This window comes from Pleurodeles waltl, chromosome 12, assembly GCF_031143425.1.
Source record: "Pleurodeles waltl isolate 20211129_DDA chromosome 12, aPleWal1.hap1.20221129, whole genome shotgun sequence".
Classification (NCBI taxonomy): domain Eukaryota; kingdom Metazoa; phylum Chordata; class Amphibia; order Caudata; family Salamandridae; genus Pleurodeles; species Pleurodeles waltl.
Window position 1 is genome coordinate 63,764,219 of NC_090451.1, and position 20,062 is coordinate 63,784,280.

Here is a 20,062-nt window from a genome sequence, read left to right on the forward strand (position 1 = left end):
GATTTACGAAAGCTGCTAGTCCTTTGTATGTAGAATTTCAGACATCGTTTAATGTCTAGGGAATGTAATGCTCGCTCTGCTGGAGTTCGAGGATTTGGAAAAAATGTTCTCAAAACCACCGGCTCATTTAAATGAAAGGTCGAAGGAACCTTGGGGATACATTTTGGATTAGTTCTTAGAATGACCACCTCTGATTTGAATTGCAGAAAAGGTGGTGAGACTGAATGCCTGGATGTTGCTAACCCTCTTCGCGGAAGTGAGGGCCAGAAGGAGAGCTGTTTTCAAAGAGATATTTCAGGTCTGCTTTGTGAATAGGCTCAAACGGATGCTTCATCAATTGGGAGAGCACAATATTTAAATGCCAGGAAGGTGGAGGACGGTGAATCGGAGGAAACATCCTGAACAAGCCTTTTAGAAATTGCTTTATTATCCTGGATGACCATAAAGATGGTAAGTCTGATGTTCGTCGGAAACGTGATATAGCAGCGAGGTGGACCTTGATAGAGTGGGAAAGACCTGACTTCGCTAAATGCAACAGGTATGGAAGGAGCTGTTCTGGAGAGGACTTCAGAGGGTGAATGTTAGGAAGTTGAACACCATATGTAGAACCTCTTCTTGAGCTTATACGTCCTATTTGTAGACTGGGCCCTGGCACAGACAAGTACTTCCCTGCAGTCTGAAGGGATATCTAGGCTGTCAAACTCATAGAATTCAGGAGCCAGGCCGATAATCGAAGAAGTCTGGTTCGGATGACGGACCTGCCCCCGATTCATTGTTAGCAAGTCTGGTGCTGCTCTCAGCCGTATGTGAGGCTGTTCCGAGAGCAATAGAAGCTCTGTGAACCAAAACTGGCGCGGCCATTTGGGAGCAATCAATAGAAGCCGGCATGGTTCCCTCTTCATCTTCTGCGGAAGTCTCGGGATGAGTGGGAGCGGGGGGAAAAGCATAGGCATAAATCCCTGACCATTTGATCAAAAACGCATTCCCCTTTGATCCTCTCTGCGGTCGCCACCTTGCGAAGTGTTGGCATTTTTTGTTCTCTCTGGTCACAAAGAGATCCAGACTGGGTCTGCCCCAACGACGAAAGAGGCGGTCGAGAATTGTCTGATTGAGTTCCCATTCGTGACAGCTAGTTCGAGTCCTGCTTAAGGCATCTGCCCATGTGTTGGAAGCCCCCAGAAGATATTCCGCTCTGATCAATATCCGATGCTGAAGCACCCAATGCCAGTTTCTGAGCCTGTAGAGACAATGCCTGTGATCTTGTATCTCGCCGTTTGTTGAGGTAATGCATGACTGTGGTGTTGTCAGTTCTTATCAACACCGAGAAACCCTTGATGTTGGTGAGGAAGGCCTACAGTGCCAAGGAAACTGCTCTTAATACTAATATGTGTATGTGGAGAGTCGAACCCTGAGTGGACCATCTCCCTCTCACTGATAGGTCTTGTAAGTGGGCGCCCCATCCCTCTAAGGATGCATCTGTTATAATGTGCACTGGTTTGTCTTTCAGGAATGAAAGACCTTCCGAGATGAGGGGAGTATCCTTCCACCATTTGAGGGCTTGTCTCGCTGATGGAGTTATTCAAACTATATCGTCGAAAGATCCTTCCATTTGCTTCCATTGATTGTCCAATTGCTGCTGAAGTGTTCTCATGTGTAGACTACAGTTTTCTATCAACGGAATGCATGAAGAAATTGTAGGAAGTTGGCTCTGTATGTGCTATTTCAAAGTAAGGAATAGCATGCACAGAGTCCAAGGGTTCCCCTTAGAGGTAAAATAGTGGTAAAAATAGATAATACTAATGCTCTATTTTGTGGTAGTGTGGTCGAGCAGTAGGCTTATCCAAGGAGTAGTGTTAAGCATTTGTTGTACATACACATAGGCAATAAATGAGGTACACACACTCAGAGACAAATCCAGCCAATAGGTTTTTATATAGAAAAATATCTTTTCTTAGTTTATTTTAAGAACCACAGGTTCAAATTCTACATGTAATATCTCATTCGAAAGGTATTGCAGGTAAGTACTTTAGGAACTTCAAATCATCAAAATTGCATGTATACTTTTCAAGTTATTCACAAATAGCTGTTTTAAAAGTGGACACTTAGTGCAATTTTCACAGTTCCTAGGGGAGGTAAGTATTTGTTAGGTTAACCAGGTAAGTAAGACACTTACAGGGCTTAGTTCTTGGTCCAAGGTAGCCCACCGTTGGGGGTTCAGAGCAACCCCAAAGTCACCACACCAGCAGCTCAGGGCCGGTCAGGTGCAGAGTTCAAAGTGGTGCCCAAAACACATAGGCTAGAATGGAGAGAAGGGGGTGCCCCGGTTCCGGTCTGCTTGCAGGTAAGTACCCGCGTCTTCGGAGGGCAGACCAGGGGGGTTTTGTAGGGCACCGGGGGGGACACAAGTCCACACAGAAATTTCACCCTCAGCAGCGCGGGGGCGGCCGGGTGCAGTGTAGGAACAGGCGTCGGGTTCGCAATGTTAGTCTATGAGAGATCTCGGGATCTCTTCAGCGCTGCAGGCAGGCAAGGGGGGGATTCCTCGGGGAAACCTCCACTTGGGCAAGGGAGAGGGACTCCTGGGGGTCACTTCTCCAGTGAAAGTCCGGTCCTTCAGGTCCTGGGGGCTGCGGGTGCAGGGTCTCTCCCAGGCGTCGGGACTTTAGGTTCAAAGAGTCGCGGTCAGGGGAAGCCTCGGGATTCCCTCTGCAGGCGGCGCTGTGGGGGCTCAGGGGGGACAGGTTTTGGTACTCACAGTATCAGAGTAGTCCTGGGGTCCCTCCTGAGGTGTCGGATCTCCACCAGCCGAGTCGGGGTCGCCGGGTGCAGTGTTGCAAGTCTCACGCTTCTTGCGGGGAGCTTGCAGGGTTCTTTAAAGCTGCTGGAAACAAAGTTGCAGCTTTTCTTGGAGCAGGTCCGCTGTCCTCGGGAGTTTCTTGTCTTTTCGAAGCAGGGGCAGTCCTCAGAGGATGTCGAGGTCGCTGGTCCCTTCGGAAGGCGTCGCTGGAGCAGGATCTTTGGAAGGCAGGAGACAGGCCGGTGAGTTTCTGGAGCCAAGGCAGTTGTCGTCTTCTGGTCTTCCGCTGCAGGGGTTTTCAGCTGGGCAGTCCTTCTTCTTGTTGCAGGAATCTAATTTTCTAGGGTTCAGGGTAGCCCTTAAATACTAAATTTAAGGGCGTGTTTTAGGTCTGGGGGGTTAGTAGCCAATGGCTACTAGCCCTGAGGGTGGGTACACCCTCTTTGTGCCTCCTCCCAAGGGGAGGGGGTCACAATCCTAACCCTATTGGGGGAATCCTCCATCTGCAAGATGGAGGATTTCTAAAAGTTAGAGTCACCTCAGCTCAGGACACCTTAGGGGCTGTCCTGACTGGCCAGTGACTCCTCCTTGTTATTCTCATTATTTTCTCCGGCCTTGCCGCCAAAAGTGGGGCCTGGCCGGAGGGGGCGGGCAACTCCACTAGCTGGAGTGTCCTGCTGGGTTGGCACAAAGGAGGTGAGCCTTTGAGGCTCACCGCCAGGTGTGACAATTCCTGCCTGGGGGAGGTGTTAGCATCTCCACCCAGTGCAGGCTTTGTTACTGGCCTCAGAGTGACAAAGGCACTCTCCCCATGGGGCCAGCAACATGTCTCGGTTTGTGGCAGGCTGCTAAAACTAGTCAGCCTACACAGATAGTCGGTTAAGTTTCAGGGGGCACCTCTAAGGTGCCCTCTGGGGTGGATTTTACAATAAAATGTACACTGGCATCAGTGTGCATTTATTGTGCTGAGAAGTTTGATACCAAACTTCCCAGTTTTCAGTGTAGCCATCATGGTGCTGTGGAGTTCGTGTTGGACAGACTCACAGACCATATACTCTTATGGCTACCCTGCACTTACAATGTCTAAGGTTTTGTTTAGACACTGTAGGGGTACCATGCTCATGCACTGGTACCCTCACCTATGGTATAGTGCACCCTGCCTTAGGGCTGTAAGGCCTGCTAGAGGGGTGTCTTACCTATACTGCATAGGCAGTGAGAGGCTGGCATGGCACCCTGAGGGGAGTGCCATGTCGACTTACTCATTTTGTTCTCACTAGCACACACAGGCTTGTAAGCAGTGTGTCTGTGCTGAGTGAGGGGTCTCTAGGGTGGCATAAGACATGCTGCAGCCCTTAGAGACCTTCCTTGGCATCAGGGCCCTTGGTACTAGAAGTACCAGTTACAAGGGACTTATCTGAATGCCAGGGTGTGCCAATTGTGGATACAACGGTACATTTTAGGTGAAGGAACACTGGTGCTGGGGCCTGGTTAGCAGGGTCCCAGCACTCTTCTCAGTCAAGCCAGCATCAGTATCAGGCAAAAAGTGGGGGGTAACTGCAACAGGGAGCCATTTCTTTACAGAAATCATCCCCAGAAAAGACTTGTAGGTCCGAACAGAAGCGGACTGTCTTCTGCTGAGACGTGTTGCTAGATCTTGAAGTCTCTTCTGTCTGTCGTGCGAAGCAAAGGCTCTCGCTTGGACTGTGTCCGAGACGGCTCCTAAAAAGGTGATGTTCTGCGAAGGATCTAGATGAGACTTGGGGTAATGGACTGTTAAGCCTAGTGTCCCGAAGAGAGATAAACATGTTCTTGTGTCACTGGCAGCTTTTAACGTTGTTTGTGCTTTTATTAGCCAGTCGTCTAAGTACGGGAACACCTGAATCCCTCGTTGCCTGAGGTGGGCTGCAACTGGTGCCAAGACTTTGGTGAAAACTCTTGGGGCCGATCTGAGGCCAAAAGGCAACACACTGAACTGGTAATGAGTGTCTGCAACCCTGAACCGTAAGAATTTCCGATGACTAGGGTGAATAGGAATGTGGAAATATGCGTCCTGGAGATCTAAGGACGTCATAAAATCTCCCCGGTTGAGTAGGCGTAGGACATCTTGAAGGGAGATCATGCGAAATGATTGCTTCTTGAGGAATTTGTTGAGAGAATGAAGAACTAAAATAGGTCTCCAGTCTCCCGTCTTTTTCCGTATAAGGAAGAAACAAGAGTAGAAGCCTGTTCCCCTCTGACTTCTCAGCACGGTCTCTATTGCCGACTTCTCAGCACGGTCTCTATTGCCGACTTCTCAGCACGGTCTCTATTGCCGACTTCTCAGCACGGTCTCTATTGCCGACTTCTCAGCACGGTCTCTATTGCCGACTTCTCAGCACGGTCTCTATTGCCGACTTCTCAGCACGGTCTCTATTGCCGACTTCTCAGCACGGTCTCTATTGCCGACTTCTCAGCACGGTCTCTATTGCCGACTTCTCAGCACGGTCTCTATTGCCGACTTCTCAGCACGGTCTCTATTGCCGACTTCTCAGCACGGTCTCTATTGCCGACTTCTCAGCACGGTCTCTATTGCCGACTTCTCAGCACGGTCTCTATTGCCGACTTCTCAGCACGGTCTCTATTGCCGACTTCTCAGCACGGTCTCTATTGCCGACTTCTCAGCACGGTCTCTATTGCCGACTTCTCAGCACGGTCTCTATTGCCGACTTCTCAGCACGGTCTCTATTGCCGACTTCTCAGCACGGTCTCTATTGCCGACTTCTCAGCACGGTCTCTATTGCCGACTTCTCAGCACGGTCTCTATTGCCGACTTCTCAGCACGGTCTCTATTGCCGACTTCTCAGCACGGTCTCTATTGCCGACTTCTCAGCACGGTCTCTATTGCCGACTTCTCAGCACGGTCTCTATTGCCGACTTCTCAGCACGGTCTCTATTGCCGACTTCTCAGCACGGTCTCTATTGCCGACTTCTCAGCACGGTCTCTATTGCCGACTTCTCAGCACGGTCTCTATTGCCGACTTCTCAGCACGGTCTCTATTGCCGACTTCTCAGCACGGTCTCTATTGCCGACTTCTCAGCACGGTCTCTATTGCCGACTTCTCAGCACGGTCTCTATTGCCGACTTCTCAGCACGGTCTCTATTGCCGACTTCTCAGCACGGTCTCTATTGCCGACTTCTCAGCACGGTCTCTATTGCCGACTTCTCAGCACGGTCTCTATTGCCGACTTCTCTATCAAGATGGCAATCTGCGCTAGAAGTTCCTTGAGATGGGCAGGTGGGGGACCCCTCGGTGGTACGTGAGGGGGAGGCTGATTGAATTCTAGTGTATGTCCTCTGTTGACAATATCGAGTACCCCTTTGTCTGAAGTAATCTGGGACCACTGGTGGAGGAAATTGGAAATTCTGCCCCCTATTAGTGTTGGTATAGGGGTTGGGTGCAGGCAACTGATGAAGGTCAGTGTTTTCTTGCTGCCTCTTTGGCTTTATAAGCCGACTTTCCTTTCGCAGCTTGTCTGAAGTGTGTGGATGACGGTTGTCGATAAGTATGCGGCTGTTGCTGCCCAATGGTGGAACGAAACTGTCCCTGGTAGGATGAGTATTGGCGGTACTGGTGCAAGCCGCCTCTATAAGAATAGAGCCCTCTTTCTCTCGCTTCTCGAAAGGGCTGTCTTCTGTATTGCAATGTACCCAGGGATCTGGCTGTCTCGGTGTCTGTCTTAATAGATTGCAAAGCATCATCTACATGCTTACCGAACAAGAGCTCACCATCATAGGGCATGTCCAGTATCTTTAATTGCACCTCTGGTCGAAACGATGTAGCTTTTAGCCACCCCTGACGCCTGAGTACAGCTGCTCCAGCTAACTGGCGGAAACCTGTAGACGAGACATCTATGGCGCAGTCTATAATCTCAGTTGAGATCTTCTCACCCTCCTGTAATATTTTGCACGCTTCCGCTCTATCTTCCGGCAGTAGCTCTATAAACTGCGACATATCGGACCACATCTGACGGTTGTATCTTGCCAGGAAATTCGCTGCTCTGACTGTAGTGGCCGCCATAGTTGAAAAGTTTTTGCTAATCGAAACTAACCGTCGTCCCTCCTTATGAGTGGGGGCAGTCAAAGATGAAGACTGATTTCTAGATCTTCGTTGAGCTGCCTGTGATATGACAGAATCCAGCTTAGGGTGACTAACCAAACCTGCTGGAGAGTTGTCTGGTGCTTTGTATTTCTTCGAGTCTTGGTAGTACTGCTGGTATAGAAGATGTGGTCTGCATGACTTTAAGCCCCTCTTCCCAAATGAAGTCAACAATGGGTATTGCTCTTACTGACTTCCTAGTGTCCTCTTTGAAGTCATATAGGAAACAGTCTGACTGCTTTGATGTTATTGGCAGTTGAAATCTTTTTGCAGCTCTTTCCATCACACTGTGAAAACCTCCAATGTCCTGTGGTGGCAAGTCCACCGGTGGTGGCGTAGGAGATGGCGTCTGGATCCGATATTCATCCCATTCTTGAATGAGCAAGTCAGTGTCCTGAATTTCACCTTCCTCCTGCTCGTCTTCGGACGAAGGTGGATCAATATCCTGCCCAGATGAAGGACCTGGGATAGGTTCTGAAGAATCCGATGGCCGAACAGGAGTAGATATCAGCGTATGTGGAGGTTGTACCGGAGTAGTGGAGCCAGGTGGAGGGAATCTAGAGTAATAGTCCTGCATCATCTGCTGAAGATTGGCTATCAAGGAAACAGGCATCTGGATCGTCTGCTCCTGTTGCTCTTGAGGTTGTACGTGACTCTGCAGCTGTTGAATAAAATAGAGCTGGTCACCCTCCTCTTCATCCTCCTCCTGACATTTAATACGTAGTTCTGAAGGGCTACGTGCCACCGGGAAAAATCAGTCATCCGAATATATGTCATCTTCCTCCTCCTCCTCGTCGTCAGCAAACAGATACTGCGGGGGTACTGGTGCGACCTTACTAGGCGATGTATGAGACGGTAACAGGTGAGTAGATTTACTCTATCGGCAGAATCCTTTGAGGTAAGTAAGGAGATGCTCCATATTGTTTGGATATAGATTCAGGAAATTGAGCCATCGACGGTACGTTCGTCGATGGTGTAGGCGTCGACTGCGCAGTCGTTAGCGGTGTCGTCATCGGCAGAGTTGCCGTAGACAGTGACAGTGTTGACGGAGCTGCCGTCAACGGAGTAGTTGCTTTTGACGGCAAATTAGATTGCCGCACCGTCGATGCTTCCATCGGTGGGATTGTCGACGAAGAGCTCTGGAGCTTACCCGTTGAGTGCGTGGACGGTAGAGACCTCACCTTTTTCCCCGCCGACGGTCTCTTTGTAATCTTTAAGGTGTGAGCAGGTGAGGGACCGTATTTTAAGCTCACCGACGTTATGGTTGTAGCTGACAGCGGAGATGAAGTAATCATTGGCGACGACAGCTGTAAATGTGGCCGTCGCTATTGTCGATGAAGGAAGACCTGCCGCTGACGATGTGGTCGTCGACGGTGTGGAAATCTTGGATGTCGACGGTGGTAGGGAACTTGAAGATCTTTTTTGAAGTTGTAGCAGGAGTAGATGGCTCAGAACGAACCTTACCACTATGTTCCCTGGATGTTGATGGGTGTTCCTCAGGTCTGTCCTTAAACACATGCAGCTTCTTAGCTGACTTACTGCTCTTGGGGGAGAAGCTCTCCACAGGCCTTTTCCTCTTTCTTGAGGCCACTGATGTATCGCTGTCCTCCTCCTCAGAGAAAGTTTCTCTGGATTTTCGCTTTTGAAGCCAAAGCAGGAGTCTGGCTTCTCTGTCTCTGAGGGTCTTATTAGGAAATGTCCTGCAGATCTTACAATCCTTGACCTTATGTTCAGGATGGGGACAGTATTAGCAGTCCTTGTGAGGGTCTTCACAATGAAGCCTTAACTTTCCACAGGTACCACAAGGTCTAAACAAACCTTTTCTAGCTGTAGACATGATGGAAAAAACTACAGCCAAGCCAAGAGTGAAAGCTGAACAATATTTCCTGAAGAGAAAGTAATCTGAGCAGAGCTCATGGAGACTCCCTTACACACGACGTGCGGTAGAAAATCTGAGAGACTGAGCCTCTGTGCTGAGGATTCTAAAGGGGTGGTCTTGCCTGATTGGCTGAGTTTTGGGTTTTTCTAATGAGGCTGATAGCTAGAAAAGTGAATGTATTTTTGCCATTAACTACAATAAAAAAAAAGGGGGGGGCGGGGGGAATTTATCTGTTTATTGCTTTCTATGTACCGTGGGAATCCCACTTCGACGATGGGGAATGATTCAAGCATGTGAATCTATGAAAGATACCCCAATACTGGAGAACAGTCCATTCGTTTAGATGGCATGGGTAGCACAAATCTTTTACCTGCCCTTTCAAGCAAATTATGGAAATCTGTCACCTGGGGGTGAATCCACAGAAGTAGGCGATGGAGATGATGGGGTTAGTATTAGATAGTTATCCCATTCAGATTGTGTGTCCTAAAGTTCTCCTTCCTCCCCTCCCCCCTCTCTTCCTCCTCTGAATCTATCCTGTGGAAATGTTCTCTGCGGGGTACTCCTCGCTGATCTGTGTGACGACATAGGTCGTGGTACTGGAGTGGAAGGATGAGGCAAGGACGTCGACGGGCAAGAGGCAATACTTGAGGCTGAAAATAGTTGATGTTACTGCTGCTCATGAAGCCACCGTATGTCTTCCTCGACAATGACCTCATCAATGGTGGAATTGTCAACGACAGTGTCAGCTGGAGGAGCCGAAGGGTTTTTTCTTTTTTTTTTTTTTAAGTATGAATTACCTTTGGTGTAGGTGTTGATGGTTCTGAAGGTTTAGAAACCATTTTTGAAGTAGAAGGCTGATCTTTTATTTCTGATCTTGAAGAGGAAGATTTCCCTTCATGAGGTGATGTTGAAAGGCTGTTGCCTTTACCAGACCCCTTAGAGGTCTTTTTAAACGTTTTAGAGGGCTGTTCCGAACCCTCATCAGAAAGAGGTGATCTTTCTCTCTTCTGAGACCTTTTGGAAGACCAAGCAGAATCTTGCCTGTCTGAATCAGAGACCGTGTTTTTTCTATTTTTAAGCTTCAGCAGCCATTTTAGAAGTCTTCCCTCTTTAGCCTTCAGTGTTTTGGAATAAAAAGTACGACATATCTTTAGAGGCAATATATACAGTCTCTATGTGGGTCTTCAGAGTGAAGTTTTTTCCTTTCCACATGGACTGCAGGCTCTGAAGAAACTTGTTCTCTATAAGACATTATGAAGATAAGATACGATCCATGCCCATAGTTAGTCCAGAGGTGTTTTGAGTGTGAAAACACTCTAGGACAAATAGGTACATAGGTTGTACTGGTAAAATCTATTACAAACAGGAAAAAAGTGAGCAGATCTCAGTGGAGACTCCCAAGCATGACGAGCGGTAAAAAAATCTGAGGGACTGGAGCTTCTCTCAGGATGGTTCTAGAGTGCAAGGTCTTCTGATTCGTGGACTCTAAAGTTTGGTCCTTATTTACATAATGATTTGGATACATTACCTAAGCATGAGGTATTAGGCCTCTAAGGTTATGTCTATGGAGATATTATCTTTTCTAAGGTATCGGGGACTCCCATCTCGATGACTGGGAATGATTCAAGCATGTGAATCTATGAAAGTTGGAACAATATTACATTTTTAAATGAAGATACATTTTCCCATTCAGCTCCTGCACTGGGTCAGTGATGGCTTCTAAACACTGCAGAACAGTGGTGAGCTAGAATCCCTAATGTTAGATGCATTAACAATTTGGCCACATTTATTTGAGAAAGATCTGGTTACTGCAGCAGATTGTTTTGCTAAAAACTAGGATTTAATGTACATTTTGTCTTCGAAGAACAGATACATGAAGATTCCTCATTCACAATGTGCAATAAAAAATATAAACATTGGTGGCAGGTTCTAGAGGGAGTACAGGTCACAGCGCCCCCACCTCCTGCTTCATTGTCTGCCTTCTAGTTCAATCACATACTATGTTAAATGACTGCACTTCGATACTACTGATTTAATCTATTAAGGGCTCCCAGACCAATAAAGGGGAATAATTTAAGCACATGAATCTTTCAAAGATCAAATGCAGCAAAAGCAAGCAATTCCTTGTGGTTAGAGGTACTGTATGTCAACTGCAAAATGTAATGATTTACAAGCTGCTGAGTGGTAGCTTGAAATTCCTAAAACTAATTTTCGATTTAGAATCCAGTAAGCAAGTTTAACAATAGCAACTGCAACACAATGCTTAATAATAGTTCAAGTATTCAGAACTCCTTTGCAGACTACCTTTTTGTTAAAAAAAGAAAAAATGAAATTTCACTTCCACACGAAAAACTGAACGAAACTAAGGTGTAAAAAAAGTACTTGTAGTCTTGCTTTGCAGTATTCAGATATAGTGGGAAACTGCAAGTAAATAATTGGGGAGCATTGACTGTTACACATGATCAATGTAGCTGATCCCATTCAATCATTTGAGTTCGATTAACTTTACCCAGATGATACCCATATTTTAAGAAAAGGGATAACTCCAGATGCAATGATTCAACTCCAAGGGTGCCTCTTAAACATGAGCACAAACTATCAAAAACGTAATAGTGACAAAGCAGAAATTCTCTGTCATATCAAGCCTTCAGTGTTCTGGCAGTTATCTTTCGGGGCAACTACTCAGTTCCTGTAAGAGTTGTGAAAGCTCTTGGTGTGAAAATTAAGTCATCCTTGAGCTTAGCAAAGCTAAAGCAGTTATGAAATCCTGTCTGTCAACTGCACATGCTGAGAAGTGATCCATATTCTCTCTAGCACAAAGTGCAGATCCTAAATGCATTTGTATCCGCATTAACATGTTATTGTAATTCAAGCTTTCATTCTACCAGTCTATTGGATTCAAAAGCTGCAACTTGTTCAAAATCACCAGAAGAACCACTTGACACCAGTAATTGTCTGATATTTGGGTGCACGTAAAGGAGAATATCTTTTTCTAATATGCTTTGAACATAAGGTAGCCTATACTACTAACTGAGCAGCTCTTTGGCAAAAATGTAAATGTTCCTCTCCTGGCTGTCTGCAGAAATCCACGAACCAGTCTCATTGAGAGATTCCTAAATTATGATTAAAAACTTTAAGTGGCAGGTACATAAGGCAGGAATCTGATTTGATGAGATTTAGGAAGCAACTGAAAATCTGGCAATTTCCTTCTGCTTAACGCATCTCATAACTTGGTGGCTTGCTGCTGTGTCTTTCTGCCTAGTTTGTGTAGATGTAGGCTTTTAGTGGTAAGATATCCTAATTAGTGCAGACCCTGCACTTTATAAGTACTAATACAAATCTCAAATACATTAGTCAGAAAAATGATTCACAGTAAAAAAATAAAAAAATAAAAGTTTTTATGCAGAAGTGGTTTCCAGAGTGACCAGTTAGTGTCACCTGTATACCGGAAAATTATCAAGGAGTCCACTATAAAAACATCCTAATCATTCCCATGAACAACAGTCGATGGATTGGTCAGAGAGAAAAAGTGCATGGTTTCACTCCCCACCCAATCTTACTTTGCTGGTCCTTAATTTTCCGTTTCTCGCACTTTTCTTGTGCTAGCTCCTCCTCCGCTATAACAGATTCAAGAATACAGGCTGCAAACCGCTGCAGTGCCTTCATCTCACGACTTGCTTCGCTGCTCTCCCAAATACAGCCAATCACTAAAGGTTTTAGGACACGGAATTTCTTCCCCTCCGATACCAGCTCATCCCACTCCTTTGCCTTAAGCTTCTGACGCACCTTCTGATTCTCTGGGTCTGTCCGCTCCTGGAGAAAAAGAATACGTGATGAGAAACAAAGGAGTCCAAAAACATGATCCTTTGAAGTACAGAAATACTAGTAGGCCATCATGCCTCTCAACAACGAGTAATTTCTCACCAAGGACAGGGGGCAAATCAGAAACACTGGAAAGTTCTGAAATTGTTATGGTGCGATGTGCTTCAGTCATTAAAAGTCTAACAAAGGCAGCATTAAGTATGCTATAATCCTGCACGTTTGGAGCAATAAAAAAATATTCTAAAACTGAGAAAAACATTTACTGAGTACTATGATTAATGAAATGCCCCTACAATACAGGCAAAACTACATAATTAACTTTGATGTTCTCACAACATACTTTATTTTAATTTGCTTCAAGACTGAACTAAGGTGTGAGGTTGCTTATAACCACTGCTGCCTTCGATGACAATTTAAACTATACTGAGAGAGCAACCTTAGAATATTTTTCAATGTCTCCCATAGGATAGCGAAGTGTCTATCTCCATCTGCTTGACCACAACCAGCCAGCCGCAGATTTTAATGGGCTGGAGGGACACGGAGCACCAAATTGTATCCTCTTAAGTAGCTTTATCGTTTGACTGAGGCCCTTAAACATGTTAGGGCATGTGAACAGTGAAAGGACAAAGGGGTTTCTCAAAACTGTTACAAACCAAAAGTGTTGAGGGAACCTATAATGTGTTCTCTAATCTGACTAAAGATGCCACTGCAAACATACATTTGTGAACGTGGGAGGTTAACAGTGTGGTCCGGTCTCACCTCAATACAGACTATGATAACATCTCTGAGGCACTCAGGACCACTGGACATTTAATGTCTTGTGGAAAACAGAACTCTATACTTAATTCTACCTTTCGCTATCTAGCAGTCAAGGTTAGCCATGTTAGATGTTGCAAGATTCCTGGATTTTGGCTTTAGCTTCTAAAGAGCTTTTTCATATTCTACAAAAGCTTAAGCCTGTAGTGATATGGGCTGAACAACCTGCATATAGTGGAGTCAGTTTGCTACAGATTTGTGGCCCTAGGCTGGGAGGAGCATTCCAGGAACCGAAGGCTTATTTCAATCAGCTCAAAGTGTTATCTGGACGATTTGATCACTCATCTTAACAGGTCATCATCAAACCAATAACAGCCCCTATGCTGTTTAAGAGTACACTGGCAATTGTTTCATACCTCTTCTGCTGCCCCTTCATCATCTGAGAGATACCCATGAGGAACAAAAAATCCATCATCATCCTCTTCATCATCTCCAGCTTCCTCATCATCATCCTGTTGAAACAATAGATCATGTGCACTGAATAACATTCCTGATCAATTATTGCTCAAGTACCAACCAGTTTTGTGACCACGGTTTAACAAATGTTAGTTTTATTGGTGTTTAACGTAGCCAAACTAAGACACATAGCTAGTAACTGTCAAAGTATAAGCGGGATAGAGAAAATACATAAACAAATTTGTATTTAATAATATGTGCAGGGCGTCCGTCAGTGCACTGACATCACTGACTGACATTTCCCTCTGGGTTTTACAACTGAGAATCCCAGAAGGGAGCCTCTCTCTGAGTGTGCTGAAGGAAAAAACATATGTTAAAGGAGAGAAGTGGGTTGTTCCGAGGTAGAATTCTTGATGTCTGCTGTCACACCAATGAGTTTTTTCCAAAGGGAGGGAACTCTGTATGGGGGTGGTCTTGCAAATTTGATTGTAAGAGACGATAATCCAAATGTGACCTTTAAACAATGTATGTTAATGCAATTAACAGGCTGTGGGTGTAAGGAAATGCCTTCCTTGGCATGGTTACCCCCTGACTGTCTTTTGTTGATGTCAGTTATAATTGAAAGTGTGCTGGAACCCTGCTAACCGGGCCACAGCACCAGTGTTCTTTCCCTAAACTGTACCTTTGGTCCCACAATTGGCATAGCCCTGGCACACAGATAAGTCTCTTGTAAATGGTACCCCTGGTACTAAGGGCCCTGATGCCAGGCAAGTTCTCTAAAGGCTGCTGCATGTCATATGCCACCCTGGGGACCCCCTCATTCAGCACATGCGCACTGCCTCACAGCTTGTGTGTGCTGGCGGGGAGAAAAAGAATAAGTCGACATGGCACTCCCCTCAGAGTGCCATGCCCACCTCACACTGCCTGTGGCATAGGTAAGTTACCCCTCTTGCAGGCCTAACAGCCCTAAGGCCAGGTGCACTATACCACAGATGAGGGCATAAGTGCATGAGCACTATGTCCTTACAGTGTCTAAGCAAAACCTTCGACATTGTAAGTGCAGGGTAACCATAAAGAGTATATGGTCTGGGAGTCTGTCAATTACCAACTCCACAGTTCCATAATGGCTACACTGAAATCTGGGAAGTTTGGTATCAAACTTCTCAGCACAATAAATGCACACTGATGTCAGTGTGTGATTTATTGTAAAATACACCCAGAGGGCATCTTAGATATGCCCCCTGAATACCAGTCGGACTCCTAGTGCTAGGCTGACCAGTTTCTGCCAGCCTGCCACAACCAGACGAGTTTCTGGCCACATGGGGTGAGCGCCTTTGTCACTCTGTGGCCAGGAAGGATAAGTTACTTACCTGTAAATCCTAGTTCTCTTCCAGGGGTACCCTCATCAAAGTCATAAACATTGCATATTCCCTGGGCGGAAAAACTTTTTTCAAACCTTCCAAGAAATCCTTGACTACTGGTTTCGTAAAGAAGGATTCCTGAGAAGGTGACTTCCGATAGGCTGTAATGGCAGACAAATGTACCTTAATAGATGATACCTGCAGACCAGACTTTGCCAGATGGAGTAAGTAAGACAATATGATGTCCTCCTGAGCCCGTATGGGATTCTGACCTTGCTGACAGCACCATATGTAGAACCTCTTCCACTTAAACGCGTAAGAACGCCGCGTGGAAGGTCGTCTGGACTCTTTCAAGATGTTCATGCACTCCTGCGAGAGCCCTAGGTGCCCATACTGCAGGAATTCAGGAGCCATGCTGTCAAGCTCAGAGAGGGTAGGTTGGGATGCAGAACCCTGCACTCCATCCTGCTCAGAAGATCCGGTCTGCACGGCAGCCTCCTGTGAGGTTGTTCCGATAGGTCGAGGAGATCTGTGTACCAGAATTGACGGGGCCATTGCGGAGCTATGAGAATCATTCTGGTGCTGGATCTGTAAAGTTTGTTGATCACTGCCAGTATGAGGGGAATCTGTGGAAAAGTGTAGAGAAATATCCCTGACCAGTCGATCAACAGGGCATTCCCTCGAGATCCCAGACGGTAGAACCTGGATGCGAAGTCTGGGCATTTCTTGTTTACTTCGTCTGCAAAGAGATCCAATTGATGTCGACCCCACTGAGCGAAGATGTCTTCGACTACTTCGCCGTGTAGGACCCAATCGTGGGCATCCTCTAGGTGTCTGCTCAGGAAATCTGCTTCCACGTTTTGCTGACCTGGTAGGTGAACCGCTGTAAGCGACATTCCTCTCGCCAGGAGCCAATGCCAGATTGTTCGAGACTCCCGAGATAGAGGTAGGGATCTCGTTCCCTCATGTCTGTTCAACTAGTACATTGTGGTCGTATTGTCCGTTTGTATTAGGAGAGATTTCCCCTGAATCGATGGAGCAAAAGACTTGAGAGCCAGATGGACCGCTCTGAGCTCCAGCAGATTGATGTGGTACTTCCTTTCGTTGTCGGACCACAGGCCCTAAGCTTGAAGGGGACCTAGATGAGCCCCCCATCCCTGAAGAGACGCATCCGTTACCAGAGTGTCGGATGGAATTACCTGGTGAAACAGAGCTCCTACTGACAGGTGAGGTCTGTGCATCCACCACTGCAATGACTGACGTGCTGGTATCGGCAGCCGCACTCTGTCCTCCCAGCGACCTGTCTTTTGGCTCCAGTTGTTCTCCAACGCCTCTTGGAGGGGCCTCATGTGCAGCCTGGCATTTGGGACAATGAAAATGCATGATGCCATGGAGCCCAGCAGAGATGTCACTTGACGGGCCGTAGGTGCGTCGGATTTTAACAGGTCTTGACACTTTCTTTATTGATAATAGTCGTTCCTCCGAAGGATACACTCTTTGGAACTCTGTGTTTAGTATAGCTCCCAGGTAGTGGAGGTTCTGTGTTGGAATCAAGGTGGACTTTTGGTAGTTGACTTGAAGACCTAGAGACTCGAAAACCTTGAGCACAATGTCCCGATGAGTTCTCGCCTGATCCGGAGAGGAGGCTTTCAGTAGCCAGTCGTCTAGGTATGGGTAGATGAATATTTTTTGTTTTCGAAGATGTGCCGCTACCACTGCCACACATTTCGAGAAGACGCGGGGGCAGATTTCAGGCCGAATGGTAGCACTTTGAACTGATAGTGTTGTGAGGCTATCTGGAAGCGCAGGAATTTCCGATACTTGGGAACTATCGGGATGTGAAAGTATGAATCCTGCAGGTCGATGGAGCACATCCAGTCTCCCTGATGTAGCTGAGGGAAAATCTGGTGAAGAGCCAACATCCTGAACTTTTGCTTTCTTATGTACTTGTTCAGAAGTCGTAAGTCCAGAATCGGTCTGAAAACGCCCTCTCGGCCTTTTTTCGCCACCAGAAAATAACGGGAGTAAACCCCCTTTCCTCTGTGCGCAAGTGAAACTTTTTCTATTGCCTTCTTTCGTAAGAGGGCGAGAGCCTCTTTGCGCAATAGGCTGACGTGAGATGGATTGCATTTGGCTGGTGGCAAGTGCGGTGGAGGTGGTCTGAAAAGAAGAGTAGCCATTTTCGACAATGTTGAGCACCCATTTGTCTTTAGTGATAGATTTTCTTCACGAGTGGCCCTCTGATACCATGTGCGTACCCATGTGCAGCTAAGTCTGCCCCATCTGCCGCTGCGCTGATGACTTGGTTGGATACCAGACATCCCCCTTGCAGGATCTCTTGAAAGTCCTGTCTGTCTTCCCTCTGTAATTTTTCTGTGAACCTGTTGAGTCCCACAGAGAACGCAGGGATGGGGAAATCGTATCGCCCGACGCCCGAGCCATGTTGATTGTCACAACGGGCTATAAGATTTAATGTGTATTTTGTCCGACGGACAAGTAGACATTAAATCAATATCTGTGAGCGCTGCCTCGGGCTTTGTCAGTTTGCACTCCCCTCCCCCGCGACGACGCACTTGAAAAATCTGTGGCCCCGCCCCTCCAAACACTCCGTGGCGGGTAAACTGGAGCAGAGTGGCTGGAGCCTTCCAACGTTTCCTGCGGAATCGGAGGTGAGCTGGGGAGCACACGGCCGGTGTGACCCAGAGCGCGCGAGCGAGCAGGCACTGCCAGCCCTGCCCTCTGTGCAGCCAGTCGGGGATGCAGCGGCTTTTCCCCGGGATCAGCGGAATGCGACTAGAAGCCTACTCCCTCCAGCCCTGCCGGGCTGTGAGCGGACGCTGGGCAGCGAGAGGGCGCTGCCTCCTTCCTTCTCTCCTGCTCCGGAGCAGCAGCAGAGGGCGCCGGACCGAGCTCCCGCAGCAGGTAGGTCTCTGTGATTTTGGCAGGCGGCCGTGTCCCACATCCGTCGCGCTTGCAGAAGCCCCTCTGCCCTCTCCGCCCTGTGCAATGCCTGCCCGGGACGCAGGCGAGAGTAAAGTTTCGTCCAGGGTCACCGAGGCAGGTTCTAATTTTGACAGCCAGCCCCCCGTTGGCACGGGCAGGGGCTGCGGGTCAAAGAAAACAAAAGCCTTTGATTCTCAGCGTGGGGCCCCTTTGAAGACTTTTGGGTCTTTATGTCAGGTAAAAATATTTGTAACTGACCAGCACTTGGAAGGATGGGTGGACCAGCCTTGTTCAATTAAATATGTTGCCTGGCCTTGTGTAAACTTCACTCCCCGTTCACAACACGTTCGTAAATATAAGAGATATATGTAAAGGGACATGACTAGAGAAAATCATCGCAATTGACTGATTATTCTATTTTTTGTGGGAAAGTAAGGGGGGTGATTTCCTGGGAATTTTGACCCGGTAAGCACAGCAGTCTGTTTTGTACTCTTAAGAATTCACAACATGAATTTAACCATCAGGTGGACGAGCGGCCGTGGAGCGGCCCCTATAACCAGCGCTAACGTGCAGGTAAGGGGCGAACTGATTGAAAAAAAAACGACGACTTTGAGCTGGAAGTACCGCATGTATTCTGTATTTGTACAGAGATTCCAAGCTTTCCGTGTCCGGGAGCGTAACTCATCCACTCATCGTCTTTTGGTATATCTACTCCAACGAATATAGGCAGGCATGCGAGTTCCATGTTATCTTTAAGTGAGAGCGTTATTGAATGAGACTACTGTCTGCAGGCTTACATTGATCGATGCAATGAATACGCTTTCTTGTGCAGGGCATGCGGTGGAAGACCAGAAAATTGAGCTTATGGGAATGTATATGTTTTGTGCAGGATAACATAGCTTGTTAGAACAAAGAAGCTGTGATTAAAACCTTGGCCCCCGTCCTGCTGATGTGCTCCAAAGTAATTTTAAATAACGTCCCACAGACTCCCTGCTGCTAAACAGGAAACTTTAACATTTATTATAGCAATCAGAGACTTTTTAGAATTCAACAGAATGGTCACTGCTGTTGTTCGTTGGCCTTGGCTTCTAATGCTTAAATTCTGCAAAACATGGCAATCCCTCAATGGAATGCGTCATAATTGCTTAATGGAACTCTAACCATGTTTCGCACAGTAAAATGGTCAGTGTACATTGATAGTTGAGCAATTAAAAATTGTGACGTGGGTTAGAAACTATGGAGGTTATGGTACAGACAAGTGACAGGAAGCGTTAGGTGCTTTTAGAAACTGATTTTACTTTTCCTGTGTTTTTTTAAAGCACTTTATCTGGTTGCTATACCAGTCTACAATTAGTTTCTCTCAACATTTCAAGTCGTTTTTTCCAATTCGAAGTAAATCACCTTTTTCCCCAGAAAAGTAGTAATCTACAAGTGGATAAAGCCCACAGTTTAATTAATATAATTGATGTTTTAAATATTCCAAAGTGCTCATGACGAAGAATCTAGTTAGGCTGAAGATGCCACACATAACGTGGGTTAGCTAGACATTCAAAATGGTGTGTTTCATTATACAGATTTGCAAGAAAAAGAAATATCACGTTTGCAATTGGTGTTTGTAAAATTTCATAAACCGTCTGCGCTACAGAGAACAACAAATGTTGATGTAGGAGTGGGGGCAGGTACTTTCGACTGGAATCCTTGCCCCTTCCCTCCTAAAACTGCCGGCCAGCCACTGGCGCTGGGGCTGCGCCCCTCTGAAATTCCTACTGCTCTACTGCAAAAAATATTAAATACATCTATTTTATTGAGAGATACGGTTGTATCTCTAAATAAATCCATGTAATTAAGTCTGTGCTGCTTGTGCCAGGCTGTCTGCCCTGCCTCACTTTGAACAAGGAGCCAGAAGTCAGGC

General features: G+C 46.7%; 1 protein-coding gene across 3 annotated transcripts in view; it reads right to left on the reverse strand.

Moving 5' to 3' along the window:
* CHAF1A (chromatin assembly factor 1 subunit A) overlaps positions 1-20,062 on the reverse strand; it is a 270,727-nt gene that overhangs the window by 78,716 nt on the left and 171,949 nt on the right. For all 3 annotated transcript variants that reach the window (XM_069216496.1, XM_069216495.1, XM_069216494.1), the window contains 2 exons: positions 13,807-13,902; positions 12,373-12,625 (listed from right to left, as the gene is read on the reverse strand). In XM_069216496.1, the coding sequence (XP_069072597.1) occupies positions 12,373-12,625; positions 13,807-13,902 (349 nt within the window). The remainder of the gene's footprint in view (positions 1-12,372; positions 12,626-13,806; positions 13,903-20,062) is intronic.